Source organism: Vanacampus margaritifer, chromosome 13 (genome assembly GCF_051991255.1).
Source record: "Vanacampus margaritifer isolate UIUO_Vmar chromosome 13, RoL_Vmar_1.0, whole genome shotgun sequence".
In the NCBI taxonomy this organism is placed as follows: domain Eukaryota; kingdom Metazoa; phylum Chordata; class Actinopteri; order Syngnathiformes; family Syngnathidae; genus Vanacampus; species Vanacampus margaritifer.
This window is the reverse complement of record NC_135444.1, coordinates 7,330,019-7,342,901: the sequence shown is the minus strand read 5'-3', so window position 1 is coordinate 7,342,901 and position 12,883 is coordinate 7,330,019. Positions and strand designations below refer to the sequence as shown.

Here is a 12,883-nt window from a genome sequence, read left to right as displayed (position 1 = left end):
GGATGGATGGATGGATGGCACAAGGATAGCGGTGACCTGTGACCCTTGTTCATGAAGACAAAAGCCTGAAAGAATGAGCTGCTGCTGCCGCCTAGTGGCTCAACTCGTTGAAAATCAAACTTTTTTCTTTCTTTCTTTCCAAAGTGAGATTCTAAAGCCGTTTTGGCAACACTTGTCATGTCTATGGGTACATTAACAACCAGGGGCTTGTGTCTATTATTTGATGCATTTGAAAATTCAATGTGATGTTTAACATCTAAACACAAATATATAATTCATTCTGAATAAATGTAACTACCCCAAGCCTAATGTATTTCTAATTGACAACTGGTTCACAATATCTCACTTCAATCTTCTATATCCTTGCACAAAACCTTGCAAAAAAGGCACACGCACAAAATATTTATATATTTTCACATTCTTCTACATTGAGTCAACTTGTAAATGAAGGAAATCAGGTGAAAAACACCACAGTTGCTGATAATGATTATCTGTTTGCCCTTTACCGCTGATAACTGCATGTGGACATTATATTTGCTTTGAGATGGACAAAACAATGCTGAGGACAGCAATATGTTGCCCATATGAAGAGAGGGTTTGCCAAATATCAACGCACAAGAGTAGTAACACAAAAGGCCTTGCAGTAAAAAGTCTCCATTGATTGTCTGAACATTGTCAAGTTGCAAGCATTTGATTCCGACACTAGTGTGCCTGTGCTGTAATAGATCATCAACAAGATACATATCATCATTATGTTTAGTATTGACACCTTTTGTGACATAAAATGGGTGCCGTGGCTCAATCAAGTTTGGGAAACACTTGCCTGCAGTACATGACCTTTGCTTTTTCTCATCTCCTTAGCCACATTCTTGAAGACAGAGCAACACTGGCGGAATTCCAAGGGGTGGCTTTATTTTCAGGAATTCACAAGAAAGAATAGGGGGGGATAATTTGAGACCCCTACATCCGCTGCATGCTAAAAGACCTGCCCTAGAGACTGTAAAATCCTGGGCAAAGGCCAGCTTTTGTGACATGAGTAGTAATGTTGTTGTCGACAGAAAGCAGGGCATGAATGTGTGCTTTTACATTAATATTCAAAAGCAGTGTAACAAAAGAGGCCCATGCCGTATGAGAGGTAGGTGGACATAAAACTATGACTACATGAGGACTCTCAGTGAGGAGTAAACCCCACTCAGCCTGGGCTAATGTGCCTGAAGTGCATGATGGGTAATGATGGTCGAGGTGATGTGAAGAGGGCAAAATGAACTGTTTTGGCCCATTGGAGTGCCATTGTGCCACGTGTAATGTTGCACAGGGGAAATGTTTAGACATCATTGTAAATGTACCATGAAAGTTGGACACTCATGTCAGATTGACTTCCAGAATATAATTGAGCCCGTTGTCTAAAATGGGAAGTCAACACAAAATATTCTTTACAATATGTTCTATGCAGCCCCACTTGTCTAAACACTGTATTCTGGCTAATGTTGTGTTTTTGGAATATGAATTAAGCAGCAAAACCCGTCCGTTTTAATTTATGTTATGGGGGCAGCCATTTTGCCACATATTCAAGTTGCTCAGGGCTGAGGTAATGACCAATCATGACTCAGCTGGTGAACATCACATGAGCAAACTCCGAAAACAGGTGAACTGTGATTGGTTGTTACCTAATGTTACATTCGAGGAAAATGGGAAGACTTCATACCAATAAGTGCAAACGGGAACGCCCCTAATGTACTTGGAGGTCAGAGTTGCAAAGTCGGAAAAATTGACTTGCTTCAATGTTATGTCACTCAGCAATGGCAACCCATATGGAGATACAGATCGTGAATGGCAAAATATTTTAAACAGATATTTATTTCTCTTTATTTATTGCTACTTTAATTTAGTTATTTGACATTGGTTCATGTGAAACAATGTGATTTGGAATGACTGTGTTACCCAGAATACATTAGCAAACAATTTATTGGAATCAGCCATCTTTGTTGTTTACATTTACTCTGAACACTTTGAGGTCAGAACTGGGACAATCCGAGTGGAATAAATCCAATTTTCAACCATCCTCAAATGCAGCATTAAAGCCTGTGGTGTAGTTTTCAGTCGACAGCAAGTGGCAAAATGGCCGCCCCCTGAGATGGGGAAAAGGCAGGTGTTTTTTGCTGCTTAGTTCATGTTCCATAAATGCAATATTAATCAGATGTCATGTTTACACCAGTGGGAACACCTAAAATATATTAATGTAAAGACATTTTTTGGGTTAAATTCCTCTTTAAGAAGAAAAAAAAAATCTCCTTTTTTTTTGTCAAGAGGGCCACACACACAAAAATGGTCACTGACAAATTTTTGGTACTATAAACTTTAGTGTAGTGGTTTCAACAGCAATGTATATCATTTATAGTGACAATCACTGTAGAATCAACACCTGGAACACTTGTGGTTGCAAACCACGCAGTGTTCATTATTTTTGCACACCGAGGGGAGGCATTTAAACAGCTGAGGCCTGGAACAGATGGACTGTGTGAGTGAACTTCAAAACCAGTGAAATTCTGCTCTATACATTGGAACTGTTTGGGCCTATAAAGCGGTTCTCCGACATTTTACACCAACCTAAAAATGTACATGACTCCTTAGTACCGCCACAATGACCAACATTACAATACAGTAACATAGTTGGCCTAAATGCAACTGAACCGTGCTTTAAAAAAGTACACTAATGTACTTGAAAAGTACAGCCTAACTAACAACACTCAAAGATGAAAAAGTAAGAGTACCCACTCTGACGCTAGTCTGCAGACCAATAAATGCTGGTGCGCCGTTTTAACAATTAGCAGCAAGAAGCTGCTTCAAAATGACGATACCATTTTCAAAACAGAAACTGCTTCACTGTTGGACTGATAGCACTTAAGTGAATAGATTGCAATTATGTGGGCTACTGTAATTATACCAGGTGTGGCTGTACTTTGTCCAATTGGGGCTACGTGGAGTCCAGTAAGAATGAAAGGACATTCAATTTAAAAAATGTAATTAAAAGCTGTGACGTGTATAATAACTCAGCTGTATTTAGGATTTTTTTTTTTAATCGTGTATTTTATTATTTTTTTAAATGAAACATTTACAAATATATATAAGTGTAAATATATATATATATATATATATATATATATATATATATATATATATATATATATATATATATTATGAATCCATCTTGACTGAGGTATTAAAGCATTATTCAAACATTAACCAGGTTTAAGGAATGTATACAAAAAATGCTGCCAACAGAGAGGGCACTATGTATATTTGTGCACATAAGAAAGAACAATGTGTGTCATGTTTGGGTTCTCAGCCACTTGTGTCTTGCCCCAGGTGTGTCTTGTTGTGTCGTTAGTGTTTGTTTGTATTTAGTCTCTTGTCTCCCCTCTGTCTGCGTCGATTCATTGTCGTTTTCCTCCCGTCATGCTGCCAGTTTTTTTGCCTTGTTGTCCGCCCCACGTTTTGTTTCATTTGCCATTTGGAATTCGCTTTTGTTTTTGTATAATTAAATTCCTTCTTTTTTTTTTAAGAATGCTGAACTCCCAGCAAGGGAAGACATTTAAAAATAAATTTGAATACAATTTCATTCCCACATTTATTATTAATAATTCTTAATTCATTAATAAAGAAAGACAACTAAAAACAGAGTAATGACAGGGGGTCGCTAATGGCTCCCGGACTGCAAGTTTGATACCCTGCTTTACCAGCTTGTTTAATAAGGACGTTAAATAAATAAATAAATCAGTTTTGTTTTTTTAACATTTTCAAAAACAGTTCAATCAATTTTGCACAAAGTACATATCAAAGTTTTTCTCTTTCGCTTGGTTTTATCTCGCACCTTCGCTTTATCTGAGGCCTCAAGCATGCAAATTATAATCGAGTGACTCATCTGATCTTGAGACAATCTTGGAGGGAGTGCTCGCCTTTGACCTGGCGTGCCTTCAAACCCCCGCAGCGTCAGCACTCCACAGCCCTGATATAAACCTCGAGCTCTCTCCTTTCGTCCCACTTCGCCGTGAACTCAGTCTGGCCGGCCCAACCATCTCCAGGGAGTAAACAAGATGAGCACCAGTGCCGACCTGCCCATTTTCTCCCAGGGAGAGGACTGCAAGCCCTCGTGGCACGACGCCAACGCCGGCTACAATGAAGCCGACACTCACCTGGAGATTATGGGCAAGCCCGTGATGGAGCGCTGGGAGACCCCGTACATGCACTCCCTGGCAACGGTGGCAGCCTCCAAAGGTAAAGAGCGCTTTCTTCACGCTTCCATTATCGGACGCGGCGTTGCATGCTAGCGTTCCGTCCGATGTTTGGCTACAGGGATAAAGCATGTATTTTGAAATTATTTATATGGATTACTTTTTTCTTTTCCATTTTATTTATTTTTTAACATAATTTGCTCACTGGTTTTGTTTATGTTTTTAAAGTGAAACACCTTGTAACTTGGGAGAAGGAAAATGTGCTATAAATAAAGTTATGTAATATTACATGGGGTTGTACTTGAGCTGACTTAACAATAGTTTTATTTCCTTTTTTGATCAACTCTCTGGAGCACACTTTGGTGTGGGGATAGTGAACAGAATAGTCCAGCAGCTGTCGTGGAAATTGGCCAAGATGTCTGCAGGGGGCGGGGGCATTTAGCTCAAGTCATCTCTGCTTTGTGTGAAAATAGACTCACACACTCCCATGTGCGAGGACAAGTGTCAGTTGCCAAACTTTCTCAGTATTGGTATTTTTTTTTTTTTAAATGTTTTTTGTTTTGTTTTTTTGCACGTAGGCTAACATTTGCTTCACTCCCATTCATAGTTCATTCATAATAATAATAATGATAATAATATTTGAACATTTTTCTTTTGATAGTACATGCAAATGAAATGAATGAAAAACAAACAAATGAATCAGAAAATGTATTTAAAGAACATTGACACAAAATGCTTCATTTAGACAAAATAACGCCCATATATAAATACATACATAAATATTTCATTATTTTGTCAAGTTTACATTTTAAAATTCTGACTTAACTCCAAGTGGTCTAAGTAATTAAAGGCCAATAAATCACCAGGAACTCTGCAACAAAAATGTCAAGCCTCTACTCTCATCTATTTATATTCTTGGAACCCTGTAAGGTTTCCAGTCACATCCAACCAACTGGAATTCCTTGAACAGCAAACTATGAAATATATATATTTTTAAATCACTGCAACTCTATGGCCATTTTAGATGTCAAGTTTAAAGTAATCACTTGAAATATCACCAAGATTTCGGTGCTTACAATTGGGTCTGCTGGTGTTTGTCATTTTATGTAGGCGGCCGGGTTCTGGAGATCGGTTTCGGCATGGCCATTGCAGCCACCAAGGTGGAGTCTTTCCCCATTGAGGAGCACTGGATCATCGAGTGCAACGATGGCGTCTTTGCCCGACTGGAGAACTGGGCCAAGTCTCAACCACACAAGGTCTGTGGAGCTCCACTTGAAGTTTTATTTTATTTTATTTTTTTACTGCTCTTATGCTGACATGTAAAGATGTTACTGAGCAACACGTTTTTGTTATCGTAGGTTGTCCCCCTCAAGGGCCTCTGGGAGGAGGTTGTACCCACCCTGCCAGATAACCACTTTGATGGTATGAAATCACAGCAGGTGCAAAGGAATTGTGCACTTATTGAAGCACTTGTACACTTCACTTTGTCTCTCTTCCAGGAATCCTGTATGACACTTATCCTTTGTCTGAGGAAACATGGCACACTCACCAGTTTGACTTCATCAAGGTTGGTACACAATTTGGAGCAGCTTGTTGGCTTGCATGAAGTTACAATTGTTGGTCCGCTTGAAGGTCTGATTTGTCTTTCTGTAGGGTCACGCTCACCGAATGCTGAAACCCGGCGGTGTCCTCACCTACTGCAACCTGACCTCTTGGGGCGAGCTGCTCAAGGGCAAATACAACAATATTGAGACCATGTTTCAGGTCAGTAGCTTTCATCAGCAAATGTGGTCGTCACTCTGTAACGTTGCAAAGCCGATTGCAATCTGTCTAGGTGAATGTTTATGGCAAGGGTGTACAAACTTCAATTGACGGCCAAATAGAGAAATTTAGAAGGATGCAAGGGTCACTTTGCTATTCTTTAATTTACTAAACACACTGAAATCAATCAATTGTTTATATTTTGTAGTCAATTGAAAAGCTGCTACGTAATTGCTTTCAAGATTTTGGGGTGGCTTTGGCCCTGTATCCCACTATACTAGATCCACCTCTGCACTGAACAACGACCGAATCCCATCGCCGCCTCTCAGAGTAAAGTGACCGTTAAAAACATTTGCTTAATGATTATTATTGTTAATTGGACCTTGATACAGAGCAGAAAGCTGAAGAAACTATTTTGCTTCTAAAAGTGATTTATCTTTATTTCACTTCAGTGTTTTGAAGAGATATTGTGTTGTTTTAGTCATAAATGTATCAACACTATATTAACCAAATTGTTAAGTTGTAGTGGCACCCATTTTTTTGACACCCTCACTTCTCACTCTGTCCACCTTCATTTTTTTAACTCGCCTTGTGGACAATGTGAAAATGTCGTTTGTATCATATGACGCGGGCCGCTGAAAAATGGATAGCGGTCTTAAACGGCCCCCAGCCTAATTTGGACACCCTGCTTTTTAGCATAGTTTCTACCTAACAGTTTTGGCTGGTTATTAAAATATGACAATTTAAAAAGTTACAGTATAATTCGGTTCACGTCTAAGTTCGCTTTGGTGTTTGTTACAAGAGTGGAATGAAGAAGAAAAAATACTGCAGATTAGGCCTGAGATGAATTTTGTACTTTGTTTACGATTATTTCTCCGCTTTAGGATCAATAAAATCGATTCAGTCTTCTTCTCCGCATGCTATCCATAAGTGAAGACATACATTTAAAAACATGTAAAGATTAACATGCCACGTTTATCTTGGACACACACACAAGGCATTTTCAGCCGCTATATGGCTAAAGCAAGAACAAAGTTCGTTTTTTTATGAGGTTTTAAAGGACCTGTCAGATGAACTAAGACCCCTACCATTTGGATTCAATTGAATTGTCTACTAAAAGGGTAAACATTCACTCTTGGTGTCAAACAGGACAATCAATCCGTTGTTCTTGTAAAATATTAATATCGAGTTCTCAAATCTGAATATTTCAGCCATATAGTTCTTGAAAAGATTTGTGTTTTTATGATCGCCGTTAAAGGGTTTATGTGGTTCAGGTGCAGAGCACATCTACTGTACATCAGCCTCGAGTTTGGGGCAAACGTTTGCAACATTTTGCAATACGTTCAAGGTTGTCGATAAGGGCACCATCGCGCCTTCCTGAGCGACTGTTAATAATTTCAGGAGAGCCAGGTGCCTCAACTGCTTGAAGCCGGCTTCAAGAAGGAGAAGATAAGCACTACCACCATGGACATTGTACCTCCCACTGAGTGCAAATACTATTCCTTCCATAAGATGATCACCCCCACCATTATCAAAGAGTAAAGTGCAAAACACAGCTGAAACCTTTTTCTTTTCTTTACTATGTGCCCTCTCTGACCCGCTTCTTGTCTTTACCTTCTTTCAATAAAACCAAGTCCATGCCAACTATGTCCATGGGTCATTGAATTGATCAAATTATGCTTGCATGTCACATGAGAATTAACGGGAAAGCTTTTACATTACACGGTGGCCACTTTATTAGGCAAATGTAACCAGCACTTGACTCAATATAAGCACTGGGAGAAATGTTTCTTTTGTGCGGCATACTGGGATGCTACAAAGTAACTACTGTATATGTTTCTGTTTAAAGATACATGTCAAATAAACACGGGAATATAAACTTAAGAAATTTGTCATTAGATGGGCAGAAAATGTCAGGTAGGGAAACTACAATCGGCATTTTGTTGTCATTTTGACCATTTTTAAATAAATGCCTAAATGACACTTGGATTTAGAAGATTGTTGTTAGTTTATAGCATACAAAATGGTTAATTTTACTCAAACATACATACAAATAGCAAAAACAGCTAAACCGATATTGCAGTGGTGTCTACATTTTCCAGGCTTGTTTATTATTAGTGGAATTTTCTATTGTGACGTAACACACAAATAAAATCACACTAGTCCTAGAGATATGACATAAGCAGAAAACTTGCTAGATTTCTGTTTAATTCCTTAAATATTTGTGAAAACAGAAATTGTAACAAAAGCATGTGAAGTTGCAATGAAAACAAGTCCGTTTTTTCTTTTTCTACCTTTGGTCTACTTCAAGTTGGGAGTTGGCGCCACCTAGTGACAAAACGATGTACTTGAGGTTTACGACTGCCAAGTACACATGGCAGCAGGGTTGTGGAATCCAGATTCAGAAAATAAAAACCCTGCCACAGATTAGCTGTTTTTTTTGCTTGCTTTACTCAACTGGCAGGTAAACGAGTTTGTCTCCACCTATTGAGTAGAAGCACCTGCAGCTAAAGTCAAACTGTTTCAGGGTTTTTACTAGCTGGAACTGGATTCTCCGACCCTGCACATGGGACAATCTAAAACTCCATGGTTATACCAACCTGACCAATTTAAAGAATATGATAAAGTTTGAAATTTTCATTCTGATGTTACAAAGCTAGCCTGCAGACATGACATCTGATTCCACTCAAAAATGAACAGGCTTATTTGGGTTGAAAACAAAACAGTAGTACAGCTCATGTTAAATAGCATTGACTTTATTAAGGTGATTTCTTGCAGATCTACATTGAGGAGGAGCTATGCTCCAAATGAAACCAGAACATTTAAAGCCCAAGTACACACACACACGACCGTACATAAAGCCCATTCACTTCCGATACCAGATTGCCAACTTCTTCTCACGTTTGATCTTCTTCTGCAACTGTAATGTTCCATAAAGGAGAGCCTCTGCAGTGGGAGGGCATCCTGTGAAGAGCAGATATTGAGGGTGGGGCATAGAACTAAATTAGTATTTTATTCTATGACCAGTTTTCATTGACTTGAACATACAATATGTTATTTGCAGAAACATATTGTATGTGCCTCCATTAGTCTAAACACGGTGAGTCGGTGAATATCAGTCTCACAAAAAGTGGTATCAAACATCCCGGGTTAAAATGGTTGTGCTTTAGATACTGATTAATTCCATTCTCATGATTTTCTATACAAAAATATTATAAATTGCAGCAAGTTTGAATGCATTTCATTTAAAGGTTACACTGTATTATAATTAAAAGCACAATAGGACAATAATGTATACACTACGTTAATCCTAATTCTTAAGTACGTAACAAATGGCAAATTGGCATACCTGGAACATAAATGTCCACTGGTACAATTCGGTCACAGCCTCTGACGACAGCATACGAGTAGTGATAGTAGCCGCCTCCATTTGCACAGCTGCATGAGAAAAGTTGTAAAGCCTTGATTATAACAGTACTAAGTTGAAAAACGAAATATCCACTTGAATATGAATTTACAGCCGGAAGAAAAGAGCAAAGGCCACTGAAGAAGATACATCAGTGGCGGAGGCTGGATCTGCATGCTGCATTCTACAATCAAGCAAACTGTAGTGGTCATCTTACCTTCCCATGGAAATGACATATCTTGGCTCAGGCATCTGGTCATACACCTGTAGAAAAGAGGTAGTCATTGACTTCTTTATCCATCCATCCATCCATCCATCCATCCATCCATCCATCCATCCATCTCTGTAGTGCCTGCCCAAGGTCCCGTATGCCCGTATGTGTCATCAAGTGCGAAATCACAAACATCATCAATTTTCTATAGTATAGTATAGACCCCTCATTAGGGTCTACATGCATAACCTGAGACATTACATCAAGTTACATTGTCCAGATTTTTTTTATTGGTGTTTAAGGGATGTAACTGGACTATTAAACACAATACAGGCATCATAGCAGAAGATTAGTATCTCCTCAGTAGATACCCCCCCCCCACACCTTTCTCAAAGCTGGGGCCATTTTATTGGTCAGTGTCCCAGCCACAATCATGACATCAGACTGTCTGGGACTGGCTCTGAAAACCACACCAAAGCGATCCATGTCGTAGCGGGGCGCCGCCATGTGCATCATCTCCACCGCACAGCACGCCAAGCCGAAGGTCATAGGCCACAGAGAGCTCTGCAGGGGTAAACAGTAAACACAATAGCTGATTGTTGCAGGACCTTTAATGTATACATGTTGTGTTCCAAAAACCGAATACAAATATTAATTGTACAAATCATATTCATGAAAAGCTGTACTATTATGGAACCGGTGCTTATGTAACTGTAATATATACTCAGCAGGCATTTCATATGCTAATTCAAAAAAAATGTGTATGTGCTGCTGAATGAATGTGAGGCACAAGTTCCTGATTCCTTGGAATTCAAGATGAACCATGAACAACCACAAAAGATCGTCGACTCACCCTGCGTGCCCAGTTTATTAGGTCATCCAGTTTGGTGATGACATACTCGCCCTTGTTGCTGGCCACAGACGATGGTTTGGCAGCTGCCACTGCCGTGCTTTTTTCTCGGACGGGTACCACACTGTAAGGAGAGCACAGTACCTTGTAATAGGGTACTTTGGCGAAAACATTTAATGTAGCCACTGAGCTATAGCCCCCTCCTGGAAATCTTAGCCTTCAATTCATTCACAAGCAACTCACCTTGTGGTGGTATTCTCGCTTTTAGCAGTGCTGTGCAGACTCTTCGGTTGAAGAAACAACGATGAAATGGGTCTGCGGAACAAAGAGCTGGTCAAACATTCATCAAAATCTAATTATAAACATTCGTTAAGGTCCTTGAGGACATTGCATAATGTTTGTAAACAATAGATGCCAAGGCACTTTAGGTGGCAGAAAGCCATTATAGCTGATCTGAGCTGAAATGATGACAGAACCTTGTTGTGTTTGGTGTCATGCTGTCAAATACAAACCAAGAGTTAATCAATAGTGTTCAGCTCAAATGACCATCCTCGGTGTTGTTTAAAACTTCCATCTTTCAATCGGAAGAACATGCGACTTACCTTGCACAAAAACTGCCAGACATGGCAAGGCGAGGCACTGCAAAATAACAGTCGACATTTAGTATTTTAGATGAATTGTCAATCACTCATGTATTAATGTCACTTAATTGTTACGCTAGAAGTATGACAACAATTCATTTTACTGCATATTCATATTGTATTGTTTCTCAAGAAAAACGATGACGATGATGCGAATCAGCTACTAGAACATAAATAAAATTCAACAATCGATAACAACATTCTTGTCTTCTGGGAGTGTGTGTCGTCTGTTTGTTTATAACTTTCCTCTCACGTCACAGCAGTGCTTTATAAGTACAACAGCGGTCTGCTTAGCTCAATTGTTAGCCACCAAGCTAATACAGACGCAGCAAGGTCAGCGTGCGTATGCGCTTAAAAGGTCCTGCTACGCAGACCGGCCCAGTACCAAACACAACAACGTGAGATTTGGTACAACAAATTTTCAAACGCAATATGCAAATCACTGTGATAAAGCGCGATGAGGTTAACGAAAGTGCATTATTTCAGCCAAAACATTACATACCGACCAACGCCGCCATCTTTGGAAATGTGTTTACGTCACAGTTCGGGTGGTGTTAATGCCTTGCTCACACGGCTAGGGGGCGATGCCGTTACGGCTCTGAGCCAAGTTGATAATCAAAAGGATATGGTCACGAATTAAATAAATTATATTTATGTACATATTTTCCAGAAATATATATATATATATAATATTATATATATTTATTTTTAATTTAATTGATTTTTTTTCTCCAAAAAATGATTTTAGTAAGTGCTGTTCTGTTACCGGCTGACTTCATGGAACAAAGCTACAGTATCTATTAAAAAAAAAATACATACATATATACATTTTGTGGTATAAAAGTAGTGGGAAATCAAATATGGCCCACAGGCCACACGTTCTTAGTTCGACTGTACACATACTGTACATACATAGTACATACAGTAAATAAAGTGCATTCTGAGCAGTATGCTCATCCATTGAACTTAAGGACCTGCTATTATGTTGTGTACAGGTCAATGTACCGAATCATCTTGATTTTAGTGGTTGAACAAGAGTCATATGCTGTTACAACACACATACAGCTTTTGTCCAATTCCAAATCAGCTACTAGTTTGGGGAATATTACATTCTGAAAACTATGGACAATTCCGAGTTTACATCAAGTGAGAAAGGAGGTCTTACTTGGTGTAATGAATCTATACCGCTCTTAAAGCATTGGACATGGTTGTAATTTGATTTGTGAGGATTATTTTGATATCAAAATGTGATTAAATGTCATTTGACTACTTTAACAATCTGCCCGGTTTGTATGTTAGTCACAGGCAAAAACAATGCAATACACCGTTTGTTTTCACAGTAGGAAGCATAAATATCTGAAACGCCCGGATGTTCAGAATTGTCCGTAGATTGGGTTTATGAACTGTGCTGTAACTGAACTTTAGAGAGGTAGTTTAAGTCATCTGCAATGCCTCTTTATGCAGAACATCACTTCAAACCATGCGTTTATTATATTCTGTAAAATAAATTCAAGTCTGGACTATTGAAAACACATAAATATGATTTGATTTAAAGGGGTAAAGGACCACATGAGCTGTCAGCAAGTATGCTTTTAAAAGAGCTATTAATCAAAATTAGTCTCATTAAAAGTTACAAAAAGTGCAAGAATTGCCTCATGGTTGTGCAACAACAATTTGGGAGTACCATCATTTTTGTCCTGGCCTGTTTCATGAGTTGTTTTTTTAACATTTTGTTGAAACACAATTCAAAAGCAATATTTGACTTTCCGTGGTTAGTTTTCA

The 12,883-nt window shown here is 38.8% G+C and overlaps 2 protein-coding genes across 2 annotated transcripts; one reads left to right on the top strand and one right to left on the bottom strand.

Moving 5' to 3' along the window:
* The first annotated feature begins 3,444 nt into the window (after positions 1-3,444).
* gamt (guanidinoacetate N-methyltransferase) lies at positions 3,445-7,637 on the top strand. The gene is made up of 6 exons (XM_077585234.1): positions 3,445-4,275; positions 5,343-5,488; positions 5,591-5,654; positions 5,732-5,799; positions 5,886-5,996; positions 7,395-7,637. Exons 1-6 carry the CDS (start codon positions 4,095-4,097, stop codon positions 7,533-7,535), a joined length of 711 nt encoding a protein of 236 aa, XP_077441360.1. The 5' UTR covers positions 3,445-4,094; the 3' UTR covers positions 7,536-7,637.
* Positions 7,638-8,728: 1,091 nt separating this feature from the next.
* Positions 8,729-11,695, bottom strand: ndufs7 (NADH:ubiquinone oxidoreductase core subunit S7). The gene is made up of 8 exons (XM_077584122.1): positions 11,604-11,695; positions 11,063-11,099; positions 10,704-10,775; positions 10,464-10,584; positions 9,995-10,174; positions 9,617-9,663; positions 9,343-9,431; positions 8,729-8,957 (listed from the first exon to the last, which is right to left on the bottom strand). Exons 1-8 carry the CDS (start codon positions 11,617-11,619, stop codon positions 8,860-8,862), a joined length of 660 nt encoding a protein of 219 aa, XP_077440248.1. The 5' UTR covers positions 11,620-11,695; the 3' UTR covers positions 8,729-8,859.
* Positions 11,696-12,883: the final 1,188 nt, after the last annotated feature.

What these genes read in the sequence shown, in the direction of transcription:
- gamt (XM_077585234.1), top strand. Translation starts at nt 4,095, where the DNA reads ATGAGCACCAGTGCCGACCTGCCCATTTTCTCCCAGGGAGAGGACTGC. An exon ending in GCCAGATAACCACTTTGATG is followed by an intron (nt 5,655 to 5,731) that starts GTATGAAATCAC and finishes TCTCTCTTCCAG; the next exon opens with GAATCCTGTATGACACTTAT. An exon ending in ATATTGAGACCATGTTTCAG is followed by an intron (nt 5,997 to 7,394) that starts GTCAGTAGCTTT and finishes TAATAATTTCAG; the next exon opens with GAGAGCCAGGTGCCTCAACT.
- ndufs7 (XM_077584122.1), bottom strand. An exon ending in TGGCCCCAGCTTTGAGAAAG is followed by an intron (nt 9,664 to 9,994) that starts GTGTGGGGGGGG and finishes TCTTTTCTACAG; the next exon opens with GTGTATGACCAGATGCCTGA. An exon ending in TATGTCATTTCCATGGGAAG is followed by an intron (nt 9,432 to 9,616) that starts GTAAGATGACCA and finishes TTTCTCATGCAG; the next exon opens with CTGTGCAAATGGAGGCGGCT.